This window comes from Dipodomys ordii, unplaced genomic scaffold (assembly GCF_000151885.1).
Source record: "Dipodomys ordii isolate 6190 unplaced genomic scaffold, Dord_2.0 Scaffold3, whole genome shotgun sequence".
NCBI lineage: Eukaryota > Metazoa > Chordata > Mammalia > Rodentia > Heteromyidae > Dipodomys > Dipodomys ordii.
In genome coordinates this window covers 21,765,786-21,781,455 of record NW_012267219.1, presented here as the reverse complement: position 1 = coordinate 21,781,455, position 15,670 = coordinate 21,765,786, and the positions used below count along the sequence as shown (strand labels likewise).

The window sequence follows — 15,670 nt, the reverse complement described above, 5'->3', positions numbered from 1 at the left end:
GAATTTTACAGCTGTATCTCATAAACTAGTCTCTAGTTTTGGCTTGTGAAGCAAAAAGAAATATTTTAGCTTTAACAAGGTGACAAGTTTTGAGAGAGAGAAACTAGAGGAAAAAGCTTTCAAAATTTCAAAGCTGTAAGTGGTTGGCCTACAGCCATGGGAGTCTAGGATCTCAAACCTTTGAAGGTTAAAAGATTTCTATACACTTATAGGATAAGCCCAGTATTTTAGAGGGAAGGTTTCTTACAAGTTGAACCAGTTAGCTGCCATGCTTTTTACTCAGCTGATCTACATTTGAATCAAACAACAACTGTACAGTGTATGTATTCATTTTCTCAGTACATGGGTTTGAATTCATGGCCACTTACTCCCTACCCAGGTGCTCTGTCATTTGGAGCCATGCCTCCAACTCTTGCTTGTACAGATGGAATCTAGCAAAATCTCCTGCTAGATCCTCCAGATCTCAGAAGCTGGTATTGTACTTGTGAGCCACAAATGCCAGCCAAGGTATGTATATATGTATATGTGTGTGTGTATATATATACATATATATATAAAATTATTTCTTTTTTAAAGTAATGAGTCATGATTCATGTCAGCTCATACTCTTTACCATTTTATAATGCTATGTAAGTGACTACCATAATGTAGTAGTACTTTATGCATAGTCATGTTGTTATATAAGAAAAACTATTTTTCTAAAGTGGTTTGTCTTAAATTGTCACAGTAAAATTTTAGAGATCAGTGGTATTTGCAATGAAGTTACTTAGTGATGACTAATTGAAATTACCTATAGTGAGAATGGCATTTTAGTTTCTTAGAGAATTAACTAGAAATGAGCTTGCTTTCTTTTTGTGTTTTTTGTTTTGTGTTTTGTTTTTGTTTTTTGTTGTTGTTGTTGGTGGTGGTGGGGTTTGAACTCTAAGGCTGGGGCGCTGTGCTTGTCCCTGAGCTCTTCAGCTCAAGGCGAATGCACTACTACTTAAGCCACAGCACCACTTCCGGTTGTCTGGTAGTTAATTGGATATAAGTTTCACGACTGTCCTGCCCGGAATTTTGAACCGCGAACCTCATATCTCAGCCTCCAGAGTCGCTAGGATTACAGGCCTGAGCCACCGGCATCCGGTGAAACGAACTTTTTCTAATGATCTCATACACTTTAAACTATATGATTCAGTGTCATTTAAGTAGAAAATAAAACGTGTCTTTTACCAGACAGTTGTTGATTTATTGAGCTACTTATGTTGAAAACTCAACTTCACAGAGACTTTTCATTCACTTGTTTTGTGGTGTTGGGGGGCCTTGTGCATGCTAAGCAAGCCCTTGACCACTGATCAAAAGACAGTCTTTTATTTTTTGTTTCTGGTTTGTTAATTTTTACCTAAAATTCTTCAAAGTGACTAATGTGCTTATCACATGCAATACATAAAACAGATAACATTATTTATTAGTATGGCTAATACAAATTAATTGCTAATGGCATGGAATATATGTTGGGAAAATGTTAGGAAATGGAAAGACTTGGAAAAATTATATTAAGTGAAGTGTATATAATAAACCATTATATCAATATTCCAAAAATTATACTAAACATAAATTTATTTAATTAAGTAAACTTAAAATTAATTGGATTCTACAATCAAGAAAGAAAAACTCAAGTATATCAAGATTTTTAAAGTCTAAGAAGTATTTAAGATAGATCAATTAAAATTAGTATCTAAAGAGCCAACTAAATTGATCTTGGCAGAGTTGCACATAACAATGGATATAAATGCTTGTACTATAACATAACCCCAGTGCTCTGTGAATTGTATGGAAAGCATCTTTAGATTACTAATCTTTTCATATTCAATCAAAAATTGATTTTGTACAGTGTAACTATAATGTCAGTGAATTGAATATTTTTTCAACAGTAAGTAAATGTTGATAAGAAGTGTCCATGTGCTGACTTTGAGTGTCATTATAATTGAGAGATTCAACGAAATATATTTAGACACTTCTTACACTAATGTGCAGTAAGTTACTGGGAGATATTTCAAAATTCTAGAGTGGAAACGAAATGAAATTCTGAAGAAAATGTGATTCAATTCCCATAAATGGCTGAATGATGCATTTTAAATGTTTATATTTAGTTTATAATTTGTAATGAAATTTCATAGAAGCATGTGTGTGTGTGTGTGTGTGTGTGTGTGTGTTTGTGTGTGTGTGTATGTCTATCCACACACAAAAGAAAATTTTTCTCTCCTTAAAGTAGTAGATGTATGTGGCAGGTTTATGAAAATGGAGTCACCATGGAGAAACAGAATGAAGCTGTCATCTTTCCAATACAAGTAGCTTTTAAAATCATGATTTCTCAATGTGATATCACACTACCAAAAGTTCTACAAGATTTTGATATTTTTTCCTTGAAAGACAAATCTACCCCCAACATCCTTAATGACAAAAAAGCCAAACAATGCTAGCTTAATATCTAAACTCAACTATAAAAACTTAAATATTCTTTTAGAAACAAATGATCAAAGAATTCAATATGATCCACAGGGTGAGTTGGGGGGAGGGGGCAAGGGAGGAACATTGAATCACAGAATATAATTAAATAAAAACTAATGCTGTTAATTTTAGAAATAATTTAATTTTCTCATATCAAAGAAGAAGACAATTAAAGAAAGAGAAAAAAACTAGCTTTGAGAAGCTGAATCCACATTTTGGGGCAGGGCTGGTGGTTGGTATCCTACCCCCTATCTGCAAAAGAATGTCTGCTAGCATTGAGGTTCATCAATTCATTTGTGATTTCTAAATTAATTCTGAAGGAAACCACAACTTACTTGAAGATCCCGCTGAGTGTTTGTGTGCCTGACTTTTTTTCTCTCTTTTCACAGACAAAGCACTTCCACTGGTCATGGAAAAAAAGTCTAAATCCATGTCTTCTCTGCTTACAAGTCTTGCCTGGGAGCAATGGGAGAGAATGTATACAATCATGAAACAAAATATGGCATTTTCTGAATGCAGCTCACATTACCCCCAAATAAACAAACAGGCTCTGTCAAACAACCTTCTTCAAAATGATACCACAATCCTTTACTGCTGCCCAGGCAGAACAAATGCACTATGTCAAAGCATTTTTTGCAAATAAGAGCCGATTTTAAAATTGAGGTTTGCTATTTGAGTCCGTACAACAAAAGAAAACATTTTAGTACTGTAATTTTGATGAAAATCAATCTCAAAAGCAGCTGGTGAAACTTTAAACAGCTTAGCATCACTTACTTACTGAGTATATTATTTAATTCTTCATTGAATGTTAGAAATGTCAGACTAGATTTTCTGTCATATTTATATTTACCACTTGTTAGTATTAGTCTTATTAACAAAATTCCTTGAAATGCATTTTATTCCACATTTGTGTACTCTAAAGTGACAGATGATCGCCACCTTTTCCTTATAACCATTGTCAGTCTAAAAATATTATATTGGAGGTCTAATTTGGAAATAATGTTAAGTGCTTAGAAATTTAAGATATCTTGTTTAGGACATGGATTAAATAATTTATTTCATCTGAAATCATGTCTGTGCTTTCATCATTATCGTAGACAGAGCACAAGAGTCAAAAAAATCACTTCTTACCTACAAAATAATCTTGTTTTACAGAATGTCTAATATTATTATGTGAGGATTTATCAGAGTTCAGTTCTCAAGTGGGAGAAAATGTCATTATGGAAATCAATGCTGCCTCTAAGTGATTGGGATTTAACCCAAACCACAGCATGCTTGAAATCCTGTGAAACAACATTTTCCTAAATGTTTGATGTGAAGAAAATTTAAATACAGCAAAGGAAAGACACAAGCTACCACTGTGGTTACAAAGCTCTGTCCATGTGATGAGCTACAAAGACTCAAGGACCCAGAGCCTAAAAGGTAACCTATTTGAAATTCAGATATTTATTCTTTACATTTCTCTTCCCACCTCCTCCCTACTCTCCTACAAAGGAATGGATAAATTAATTTGTATTCACCACAATTATTTATTATTTTAATGAGTGAAAAATAGATTCATTCTGAACATATAGAGTATTTGAACTATGAATACACAGTGAAATAGCCGTATTAAGCTAATTATAATATAAATTGTATCACTTTGTACTTATTTATACTTTGTTGCCTATTCTGAGGTTTGAACTGAGTATCTTATGCTACTATTCTGCGTTTATGCTTAGAGCAGGTACTCTACCACTTGAACCAGACCTGCAGTCTGGCATTTGGATAGTGAAAAAGAGATAGAGTCTTACGGTTTTCTGCCTTGGCTAACACTAAAGTGAAGTCCTTCATGTTAAGTAGCTAGGATTATAGGCTTGATGCTTGGCTATTTATCATTTTTAAATAAGTGTTGTTATCAATGAATTCAGAAGAGAAACTTTAAAAAATGTGTGTGTGTGTGTGTGTGTGTGTGTGTGTGTGTGTGTGGTCCTAGGGCTTGAATGCAGGGTCTGAGTACTGTCCTTGAGTTTTTGTGTTCAAAGCTAGTGCTTTACCACCTGAACCATAGCTCCACTTCAGGCTTTTGGGTTGGTTAATTAGATGTAAGAGTTTCATGGATTTTCCTGCCTAGGCTGGCTTCTGACAGTGATCCCCAGATCTCAACTTCCTGATTAGCTAGGATTATAGGCATAAGCCACTAGTGTCTAGTCATAATGGTATTTTTTAAAAATGGAATTTACCAAATGCTATAATTGTACTGTCAAAATACACTATTAGAGAACTGTTTAAAATAAGATAAAAATTGGCTTCCAGTTTACAGGTGATTTTTATAAAAAACCTGACAGATTCTTCTGAAGTTTATGTGAATTGCCAAAATATTAAATGTGTAATATATTCCTATCAGAATGGCTCTTTCAATGTTAAGACATTAAAAATAAAGACAAGATTAAAGCAATGCTTCAATTTACATGAAACTAGACAAGTAATATGCACAATACTTAACTACATAGGAAACCCTATGCTCATTAAGGAAAGTGTAATTATACTCCTTAGAATTCAAGGAATGAGATTTATTCATTCCAAACTGATGGCATAATATCACTACACTTATTAGAAAATAGAAAGCCCATCCGTCCTTCCTTAAATAGGATGATAATTACATATTTCCAGAGCATACTTCTATTGGTTCACTTGCTCCAACTAGGCACCATTTCTTTATCTCCACCACTTCACCAGATTTCCCAGTATGAGGGATCCATTAAAGGGTTGATCCATTGGCAAGGCCACAGTCCTCAGTATCCAATCAGTTCCCAGAGCCTATCCTTTGGTAGCCAAGGCTACAACCCATGGGGCTTCTGGGACCCTATCAACTTCAGATCCTAACATACATTGGACATTTTATAAATGGATGAATTATATGTCTATCAGTTCATCTGGTATAGCCATACAGCATCACATTCATATTCTATTTCTGAAAATATTAGCTTTCAAGGGAGCATCATTCTTCTCATATGGTTAATTGATAAAGAAAATATTATCTTGTCTTCTATATCATGGTGATGGGTGGAATATGAAGTGTCCAACCAAACGACCCATGTGTTGAATGGCTGGTCCCCAGCTGGTAGATCCAGTCTTTAGAAGTGCTTGGATAATGAAGGTACTAACCAAATCAACAGATTAATCCACAGACGGATTCACGATTGATGGCATTATTAGAGTGGTGGAAAGTTTTGGAGAGACTAGTTGGATGCAGTGTTCCATTCAGGGCATGTATTTGGGGGCTGAATGTTTTCCTGGGCCACTTCTTTCTCTGTGTTTCCTGACTACCATATATCAGGTTCACAGCTTTCCTTTGCAATGATTGATTTACTCATCACAAGCCCAGGAACACCGTACCAAATGACCTTGGAATGAAGTCTTTGAAACAATGAGATGAAATAAATCTTTCTTGCTGTAATTTGTTTCTCTCAAGTACTTGCCACACTGCTTAAAAATTGACAGACATAATCATACAAAAATGAACCATTGTTCCTTTGTATCATTGGACTCTAGTTACTCCATGGACACCGAGGATATTAAAGTCCCTTTTGCAAAATCACGTAGTATCTTCTTATATAGCACACAATCCTCTTTTCCATTTTAAATCATCTATATATTACTTGTAACATCAAGTATAATGTAAATGCTGGTAAATAATTTTTATATCATATTGTATATGATATTACTGACAAGAAAAACTGTCTGCCAAATACTCAATATGACATTTGGTTTCATTCCTTTCTCCTTCCCTCCCTCCCTCCTTCCCTCTCTTCCTTCCTTCCTTCCCTCACTTCCTTTCCCTTCTTCTTCCTTCCCATTCTCCTCCTTTCCCTCCCACTTTCCTCCCTCTCTCTCTCCCTCCCCTTTCTTCCTTTATTTCTCCTACCCCTGCCTGGCAAGCTTAAGATTTCCAGTTCAACCACAAGTAATGAGAAAAAAGAAAAGTTTATAATGAAGATGATGATTTTTTTTAACCTAGTGATCTCATAGCCATTGTAACTATTGCAAGCAATTGCTCATTTGTTTGTAGTGAAGTTGTTGCAAGAAATTCTACTGAAGGGCTGGGAAGGTGGCTCAGTGGTAGAGCGCATGCCTTGCATGCCAGAGGCCCTGGGTTCGATTCCTCAGCACCACATAAGCAAAAAGAAAAAAGCCGGAAGTGGCGCTGTGGGTCAAGTGGTAGAGTGAGAGCCTTGACCTGAAGAGCTGAGGGACAGCGCCCAGGGCCCAGAGTTCAGGCCCCGTGATTGGACCCAAAAAAAAAAAAAAGAAAAAAAATGAAATTCTACTGAATACTCTATCACATGAAAGCACAGCAATATGTTTATGCATCATGTACAGAACTTGACAATGTTAATAATATTATGATAGCTATTGTTTTATATGTTCTCAAATCTATACCTAATAGCATATTATTTTAGAGTAAACTTCTACTTAGAAATTAGAGGCTTAGCCTCTCACCAATGGCTCATACTTGTAATTCTAGCTACTTGGGAGGCTGAGATCAGTCAGACCAAGCAGAAAAACCTCGATTAACCCCCAGAAAACTGGAAGTGGCACTGTGGCTTGTTGGTAGAGTGCTAGCCTTGAGTGAAAAAGCTCAAGGACAGTGCCCAGGCCCTGAGTTCAAACACCATCATGACTGTCAAAAAAACAAAAACAAAGCAAAGCAAAACAAAACAAAAGAAGCTTACTGTAAAATGTTCAAGTGTCAAAATCTCAGAAGATATTTTCTGAATAACCTGAAATGAGACTGATGCGTTTGGGTAAATACATTTAATTCAACCAGAGTACAACTGTTTGTATCCTTGACTTGTATTCTGATATATTTTGAAATGCAATAAAAATGATAATCTGTTTCCATAACATAGCTTCCTGAATATCATATTCTTTTCTCTTTATTGTGCTTTAGTAAACAGTATTTTAATGGTATTCATATTTATCTTTGTGGTTAAGAACTTCATTGTCTTTAAATTGTTTCTGATATGAAGTCAGCTGAAAATCGACTTGTAGTTCTTCTGTAGGCCACTAACTCTTGTATATAGTTTACATTTAAATGATAATTTTTATTTCTAGAATTTACACTTTCTTCATTGGCAGATCCAGCTTTGTTCACTTTGATCATTTTTATTCCATGAAAATGTTGTCTTTTTGCTGAAGCCAGTGGCTCACATCTATAATCCTTCCTTGCTACTCAGGAGACTGAGATCTGAGGATTGAGGTTTGAAACTAGTTTGGGCAGGATAGAATGTGAGACTCAACTCCTATTCACCACCAAAAGTTGGAACTGGAGCTGTTTCTCAAGTGGTAAAGTTCCACCCTTGAATGAAATAGCTCAGGGACTCTGAGTTCAAGCCCCAGAATGGACATAACATTTATCCTTTTATCATGGATATTCGTATATCCTTAAGCATCTTAAACCAGCAGAAATTGCAGTCATTTGTGTTCATCTTTCTTCTTTAGTTAGGATCTGGTCCCAGCTGGGAAAATACCCAAGCCCACTTTCTTGGAATAAATGGGGAAAATTGTACTTTTATTTTGTAACACCTTGCAAAATACTTTCTGTGAGGCTCCAGTCAGCCCTGACATCCTTTATTTCTTAGAATGGTGATCTCAAATTTACTTCTTAATATAAATATTTTTTTGATTTGACAATTTGGGAGGATATGTGGCTGTTTTCTGAAATTATAGTCTACATATTCTTTTCTCAAAAATTATAAAAACAATCCTTAAACAACTTCCCATCCAGACTGACATCATTTGAAAATGGTAGTACGCTATTAGTTTTACATGTCAAATAAAATTAATGTTTTAAGCACAATTTTAAATTGTAAAGTTATAGTATAAGTGAAGACATGGTATTATTATTTTAATGCATGATATTTGTTAAATTACCCAATAAAGATAGAGTTGTGATGTTTCCATGGTTCAAACTAATGTGGGTGTATTTTAAAAAGCTAGTTATTAAGCACTGATGTCTACAACATTTTTCAATAGCTTTAAACATATTTCTTACCACAAGTTGAACTCTTCTACCATTTAGTACATCTGGATCTAACTCAGGCAAGAAGTGATCGCTACACAATGAAAAAAGGAAATATTATAATGTAAATGTGAAGGAATATGAAGGAAATGTCCAAAGGAAACAAACTTGGAGTTAGGACTATGTATAGAGTGAAAATACTAGTTCTTTATAAATTAGGTTATACATAAAGTTAAACACAAATTCACATCTTTCAATAGTTATCCAAATTACATAAAATAACAATTTGGTACAATCCCCCCCCCAACCCCTTTTATTAAGTTCTGGTCCTGGGCCTTAAATACTGGGCCTGGGCACTGTCCTTGAGATTTTTGGCTCAAGGCTAATTCTCTCCCACTTGATCCACAGTGCCACTCCAGGCTTTTTTTTTTAAAAATTGTGAAAATACCGTACAGAGGGGTTACAGTTACATGGGTAAGGTAATGAGTACATTTCTTATCAAGCATTGTTGCCTCCTCCTTTGTTTCCCCTTCCCATCCCTTCCCATCTTTTTTGATGCTTAATAGTAGATAGTCTCATAGACTTTCCCATGTAGGCTGGCTTTGAAACTGTATCCTCAGATCTCAGCCTCCAGAGTAGCTAGGATTATATGAGTGAGCCACCAGCACCAGCAATGCCACCTTCGTTTTGAAATATAACCAAAGGAAAAAAGCTGCAAGATGTAACAATTATGGTTAGTAAATAGGAGAAATCTTGAATATTTTGCTTCTGCATATATGTTGTCATTTCACAAATACAAAGCTTCTTATTAAAAAATAGCTCTAGGGTATTTATTGCATTTAATGAATGTGATGAGCTCCTATAGTGACAGTATAGTGACATTTTACTTCCTGTCCCCCACCCCCACCCCCAGTCCTGGGGCTGTCACTGAGCTTCTTTGTAATCCAGACTAGCACTCTACTACTTGAGCCTTAGCACCACATCTGGCCTTTTCTGAGCAGTTTACTGGAGCTAAGAGTCTCACAGACTTTTCTGCCCAGGTTGGCTTGTTGAACCTTAATCCTCAGATCTCAGCCTCTTGAGTAGCCTCCGGCCTCTGGCTGACATTTGACTTTTAAAAAACATCTGCCTTTTGAAAACAGTTTTTCTTAAAATATTAAAATCTATTCCTTAATATTTTATACTTTTCCCCCCCAGTCCTGGGGCTTGAACTCAGGGCCTAGGTGCTGTCTCTGACTGCTTTTGCTAGCACGCTACCACCTGAGCCACAGCACTACTTCTGGCTTTTTCTGTTTATGTGGCATTGAGGAATCGAACCCAGAGCTTCATGCATTCTATATCTCTATCACTAAGCATGTACTCTACTACTAAGCCACATACCCTGCCCTGCTATTATGTTTTCAACATAGAAATCACATGAACAAATGATTATTGTTCCATTAATTCAAATAAAGAATTCTTAGTAAGTGATGTTACTAAATGTTTGAGTATATCTAAAATTGATACTGAAAATATTTGTTCTTTTTTATATTATGTTACATCTATACTTTTGGCTTTTTGCAGAAGACCCTATGGCTTAATATAGGTGGGTAGTGATGAACTCTACAATATTTATAGTTCTAAAAATGCTCTTTGAATTTTAAGCAAAATTGCTAAGTACACACATAAAAATTGTATTTGAATACAAATAAAAACTATATATAAAAGTAAAAATTCTCACATACTTTGTTTCTATATTCCTTTTCACAATAAAATAGGATATAATTCAGACTATAAAATATTTAATTCCATTATCATTTTTGCTTTCATATTAGTCCCATCTTTTAAGAGGATTTAAATGGATAAAATTCATCATAATAAATGGATTAATCTAGAATTTTAACTGTTAAATTTATAAATAACAAAAACTAAAATATAAAATATAATACATATATATACTTAGAAAATTTGTATAATTATCATACTTTTACTTTATAAATCAGAATGATTTGTATAGCTCATCTTTTCATTTTATGCATTACAGAATTGAGCTCTTCTCAAATATTTCATGGTGAAAATACAAAGAACAATTAAATTGATTCTATGAGAAAGGCCCTTTTATAACCTGGCAACGTGGTGTGTTTGCCTTTGGCTATAAAGTCTTGTTTGTTTTAGCACAATTAACCTAGGTTTCACTTTTCAAGATATGTTTACAATACAAAAATCTAATTTAAAGGAAATGACCTCACCATTTCATATTTCTGGAACTAGTTGTTCCTTGAATCCCAACTTGTGTGTGAAGCCATTGGTATGTGTATTCTCTTCTCCGTTCTAATCTTTCATTTGCAGAGGTGTCCTTGTGAATTAAGTCTTCTTCCTTAGCTGGGGAAGCAGTATGGTATATCTGTTACTTGAAGAGAGCAAATCTTCACAGACAATTCCACTGAGGATAAAAATTTCATCCTAAGAAACTGACTAAATCACAGTGACTAAATCGTCTGTAGGAAAAATATTGTCAGTTACTTAAAATTACATTTTCTACTTGAGCTTAAACCCCCCTAATTTGAAAAATGAAGGAAGTGATTCAATATATCTATCATTTAAGAATGCAAGGACTTTAGTTTTCAATTAGGAAATTTAGTTATTTTTATAAGACAGTAGCATTATTCTAATATGAAAAGTATATATATATGTTATATAAGGTGTAGTTCATTACTAGTGTACATTAACTACATAAAATAATAAGTTTCTTTCTGTGTCACTGTTAAGTTCTCATACATGCCTAACACATGGTAATCATATATGTCATATTTCAGGGAACATTGCTTATGATTCATTTCAATGACATGAAAGTATTATAAAGACATAAGTATGGAAAACATAGAAGATGGGAAAGTTACATTATATACACACGCACACACACATATATAATTTTAATGAAGGAAAAATGAAATTAAATCTTCAAAGTATAAAGACTGATGATCGATAGAGACCCAGGTTAGAGATTCACCTATGCTTAATATATTGAATATACCCTTATGACAAGTGTACTTTAGTTAAAAATCATCTCTGCCTTTGCTTTTAAATAGTGGCATATTCTAGCAACAGTTACTTTTTAAAACACTTGTGTTTTGAATGTTTTCTTCAAGTCTACAATAACACTTCATAAACCTTAAGTGGCTTTTACATCAGAACACAGACAATGTTCTGAACAATTCCCAAAGTAAAGAGGAAAGATTTCACTCCAAGGATCCAATTAATATTAATCATTTTATTCCAAAAGCATAGATTGGTGTGTAGAGAGAATAATGAAGACCTGGATTATTTGTTAGGTATTCATTTAGTCAGCATATTTAGTAAAGCTCTCCTTTCAGTAGTAAAGAAAGCATCATTCGGTCTGAAGACTGATAAAGCCTTAACCTATGTCCTTTCCTACTTCTCTATTCTTGCTTATTTTCTCAATCAGGAACCGGAGAAAAAAGTTTTATGTGTTTGAGTGTGTTTGTGTGTGCGTGACATGCCAATATTAGTACTTAAATAGGGCCTAGGCACTATCCATTAGCTTTTTTGCTCAAGGCTAAAGCTCTGCCTCTTAAGTCACAGCTCCACTTCCAGCTATTGGAGGTAGAGTCTCACAGACTTTTCTGCCTGGGCTGGCATTGAGCTGTCTGTGAACCTCAGATCTCAACCCTCTAAATCACCAGCATTACAAGGTAAGCCAATAGCATCTGGCAAATGACTTTTGCTATCTTTGCTATAGTATTCTTTGTATATGCTTCTTTATTTATAAATACAAATTATTTATTTATAAGAAAATAATTTTGTAAGACTTCTTATTTTACATATCTCTGCAACCTGACATAGACTCTGAGCATTAATTCATTGTAAAAGGTAATTCTGTGTTCAAATGTCTATTCATTTATAAAATACATTGTAATCAGTCATATCTTTCATCCTTTTCTTTCCTTTTTCTTTCTCACATAGTGTGTCATCAAAGTCCCTTGCTCCATTTCCACAGGTATATGCAGATTATTCTGACCAAATTCCCCCTTCTTCCTCCTCTCCATTTGTCTGTCTTCCCACTAGTACTAACGCCCAGCTCCAGACATGTTTCAATTTCAGCATGTTCCTTTTTTGCTTCTTAATATTTTCTTTCTCTTTTCTTTTTCTTTTTCCTTCCCTTTTTATTTCTTAACTTTCCTTCCTTTTCTCTTTCTTAACCTTTCTTTCTTCCTTTGTGTAGGTGAGACTTGAATTCAGAGGCAATCCATCTTGTTATTATTGTTTTTTCCTTCTTAATGGCCAGCATTCTACCACTTGAGCTATGACCTCCACTTTCTGACTCTTTGTTGGAGATAGGAGTTTCTCACATTTGTCTCCCCAGACTATTTTAGACCCCTGAGCCTCAGATCTCAGCAGGCTGAGTGGCCAACATTATAAGCATGAATCACTGGACCCCAGGCTTCATTTTGTTTTAAACTAAGCATAAGTTCTTTCTCTGCTATTTCTAGTATAAGTATATTCCCTTCCCTATTGATTTTTGTTTCTACTGTACTTTTTAAAAGTAAATCTTAGCCAGGTGCCAGTGGCTCACACCTGTAATTCTAGCTACTCAGGAGGCTGAGATCTGAGGATCATGGTTCAAAGCCAGCCTGAAGTAGGAAAGTTAATGAGACTCTTATCTCCAATTAACCACCAGAAAACAGGAAGTAGTGCTGTGTCTAAAGTGATAGAGTGTTCACCTTGAGCTGAAGCGCTGAGGGACAGTGCCCAAGCCCAGAGTTCAAGCCCCACAACAGACCAAAAAAAAAGTAAATCCTTTTCTTTAGGCATGCAAATGTACACATATGCTAAATATTTTCCAAACTGTATGGGACCTTGTTTTTATAATTTATGGATCTGTATGACCCAACTTAATATGTTATATAGGACATACAATTTCAGTGGTGAATTCTAGACTCTCCCAATATGTTCACATTCACAATGTCGTTCCTTAAAGAGAAATGGATTCAGTTTCTTTTTGTCACACTTTTCATTCCTTCATTAATTTACCATAATCTGATTTTGCTAAATAGAAATTATACTCCCTAATAAGGTCTGAAATGCACATATTTATTCCCTGTTGACTTCTCTACTGCATTCATTTCCATAGGCCATTTTCTTCAGAGATACTCATAAAACACTTTTCTCTGCAGATCTTTCAGACATCAGATTTGGGGAGTACCTCCTTTCAATTTATATAGTATCTAGACATTGGCACGCCTGATTTTACATGTATTGAAGTACCTCTATTCTATGGTGGGTACTGTGCTTGTTTCTCATAATACTTGGCTAGACAGATAGGGCTTCTTTAATAGAGAACTAGTTATTGTCAACTTCTTACTCCTGAAAGTATCTCACAATTTTATCTGAACTTCAGAAACACACCTTGTACTTATTATCCTCATGTCCCTAAAATCTGATTTGCCTCCTCAATTTCCAAGCTACCGACAGACTTTCTGTAGCTAGCCCTGGCTACTCATTACTTACAAAGAAAACAGATCTGGTTTACCTCCTAGATGCCCCCTCTTTCCCTCTAATCTCTTCCCCCTCATCTATTCCACACCATTTTAATTCAAGTTCAATATGAACAGGAATGAGCAATTTTGTATGGGACATGTGCAGGTACCTTTATTACCTGTTACAACAAGAGCTCTCCATGTCTAAGTCTGAGATCCTCAATGTTCTCCCAGTCTTCTCATATCATCTAGAATGTCTTGCTATCAATGTTTCCCTTTCTTCCACATTTACAGTAATTCTGGGAATGTTTCTAACTCTTCATCCAGCTACTGTCTTGTATTCCCTTTCTTAAGCAGACAAACTTCTTAATAGTAAGCAAAGCTGTGTCTATTGACTTCTTTGACTAATGTCAAGTCCAATATGCCCATGTGGCATCCTCATGATGACTTTTCATTGGACCTGTGCATAAGTCACAGTACTTTCAAGATTTTTTTGAGGTTATTATTTTACTGATTTCTATAGCGTTTTGTATAATGTTATCCTTTCCTGCTTGAGAACCTTGTTTTTCTCTGGGCTTTGTTTTCCCCTGTCTTCTTCTTTCCTCCAATCTTTCTTTCAAGATCCCCTCTTTCTTTGCTATCTCTTTTATACCAAGGCTTTTCTCTGGACTTCTACCCTGGCTTCATCTTATTCTTAGTCTCACTCTCTGTAAGATAATTCCTTTTTGTATTCAGTTCTCCTTGTTCTCTCTTTCTGAGGCAAGCATCTGACGCCTTTTATTCATAGTTTCAATCTAGAATGTTCCCCCAAAGACACAGGTCGAAGGCTTCTCCTCAATGCAGCATTGTTGATAGCTGGCTGGCTTATGAGGGCTCTAATGTCATTATTGGACTGCTCCATTCATATATTCAAACGGAATAGACTATCCGTAGGAGTTGGAATCAGAAGAGGGAAGTAGTTACTGTGGGCTCTTGAAGTGAGTATCTTGTCACTATGCCTATTTGTTCTTTCTACTTCCTGCTTGCCAGAAGGTAAGCTGCTCTTTGCTACCTCATGCTTCCCTCCATGATGTTTTGCCTGACTTCATCCCCAAATGAACAGTCTGAAGTCTATGGATCCTCCATCCTTTGAAATAATTAACTCAGCAATTTTTGTCATAGTGATATAAAAATGACTAGCATACCTCTTCGTGATCCTTAATGTCTCAGCTTCCCCAAAGTAGCTAGGAGTTATTGGTGTGAACTACTGGCAGCCCCAGGCTTAATATTAGTTCTTGGTAACACAATGGTGCTTAGAAGATATTGGTGAAATGTAGGGTCACAGTTGATTAAATCTCTTTGTATTCTTTGAAAAGTAGAGCTAGGTAGTAGAGATTTTTAGCACGTAGACAACTATGCATTATGGGCAATAACATTTCTAAACATAACATTTCTAAACATAGTCGACTTACTTTTTGGGGGGGGGTCAGTTTTGGGGCTTGAACTCGAGGTCTGGGCATTGTCCTCGAACTCTTTTGCTGAAAGATTAGCACTTTATCACTTTGAGCCACAGTGCCATTTCTGGTTTTCTGCTGGTTAACTGGAGATAAGAGTCTCATGGACTTACCTGCTCAGGCTGGCTTTGAACTGTGATCTTCATATTTCAGCCTCCTGAGTAGCTAAGATTACAGGCATGAGCCACTAGGCCTGGTGATTAATT

At 35.4% G+C, this 15,670-nt stretch overlaps 1 protein-coding gene across 1 annotated transcript in view; it reads right to left on the bottom strand.

Moving 5' to 3' along the window:
• Window positions 1-2,793: 2,793 nt before the first annotated feature.
• Window positions 2,794-15,670, bottom strand: part of Lrriq1 (leucine-rich repeats and IQ motif containing 1) — a 116,122-nt gene continuing 103,245 nt past the window's right edge. The window contains exons 24-26 of the mRNA XM_013018788.1: window positions 10,723-10,855; window positions 8,528-8,588; window positions 2,794-2,946 (exon numbers count right to left, since the gene is read on the bottom strand). Coding sequence (XP_012874242.1) covers window positions 2,794-2,946; window positions 8,528-8,588; window positions 10,723-10,855 — 347 coding nt within the window. The remainder of the gene's footprint in view (window positions 2,947-8,527; window positions 8,589-10,722; window positions 10,856-15,670) is intronic.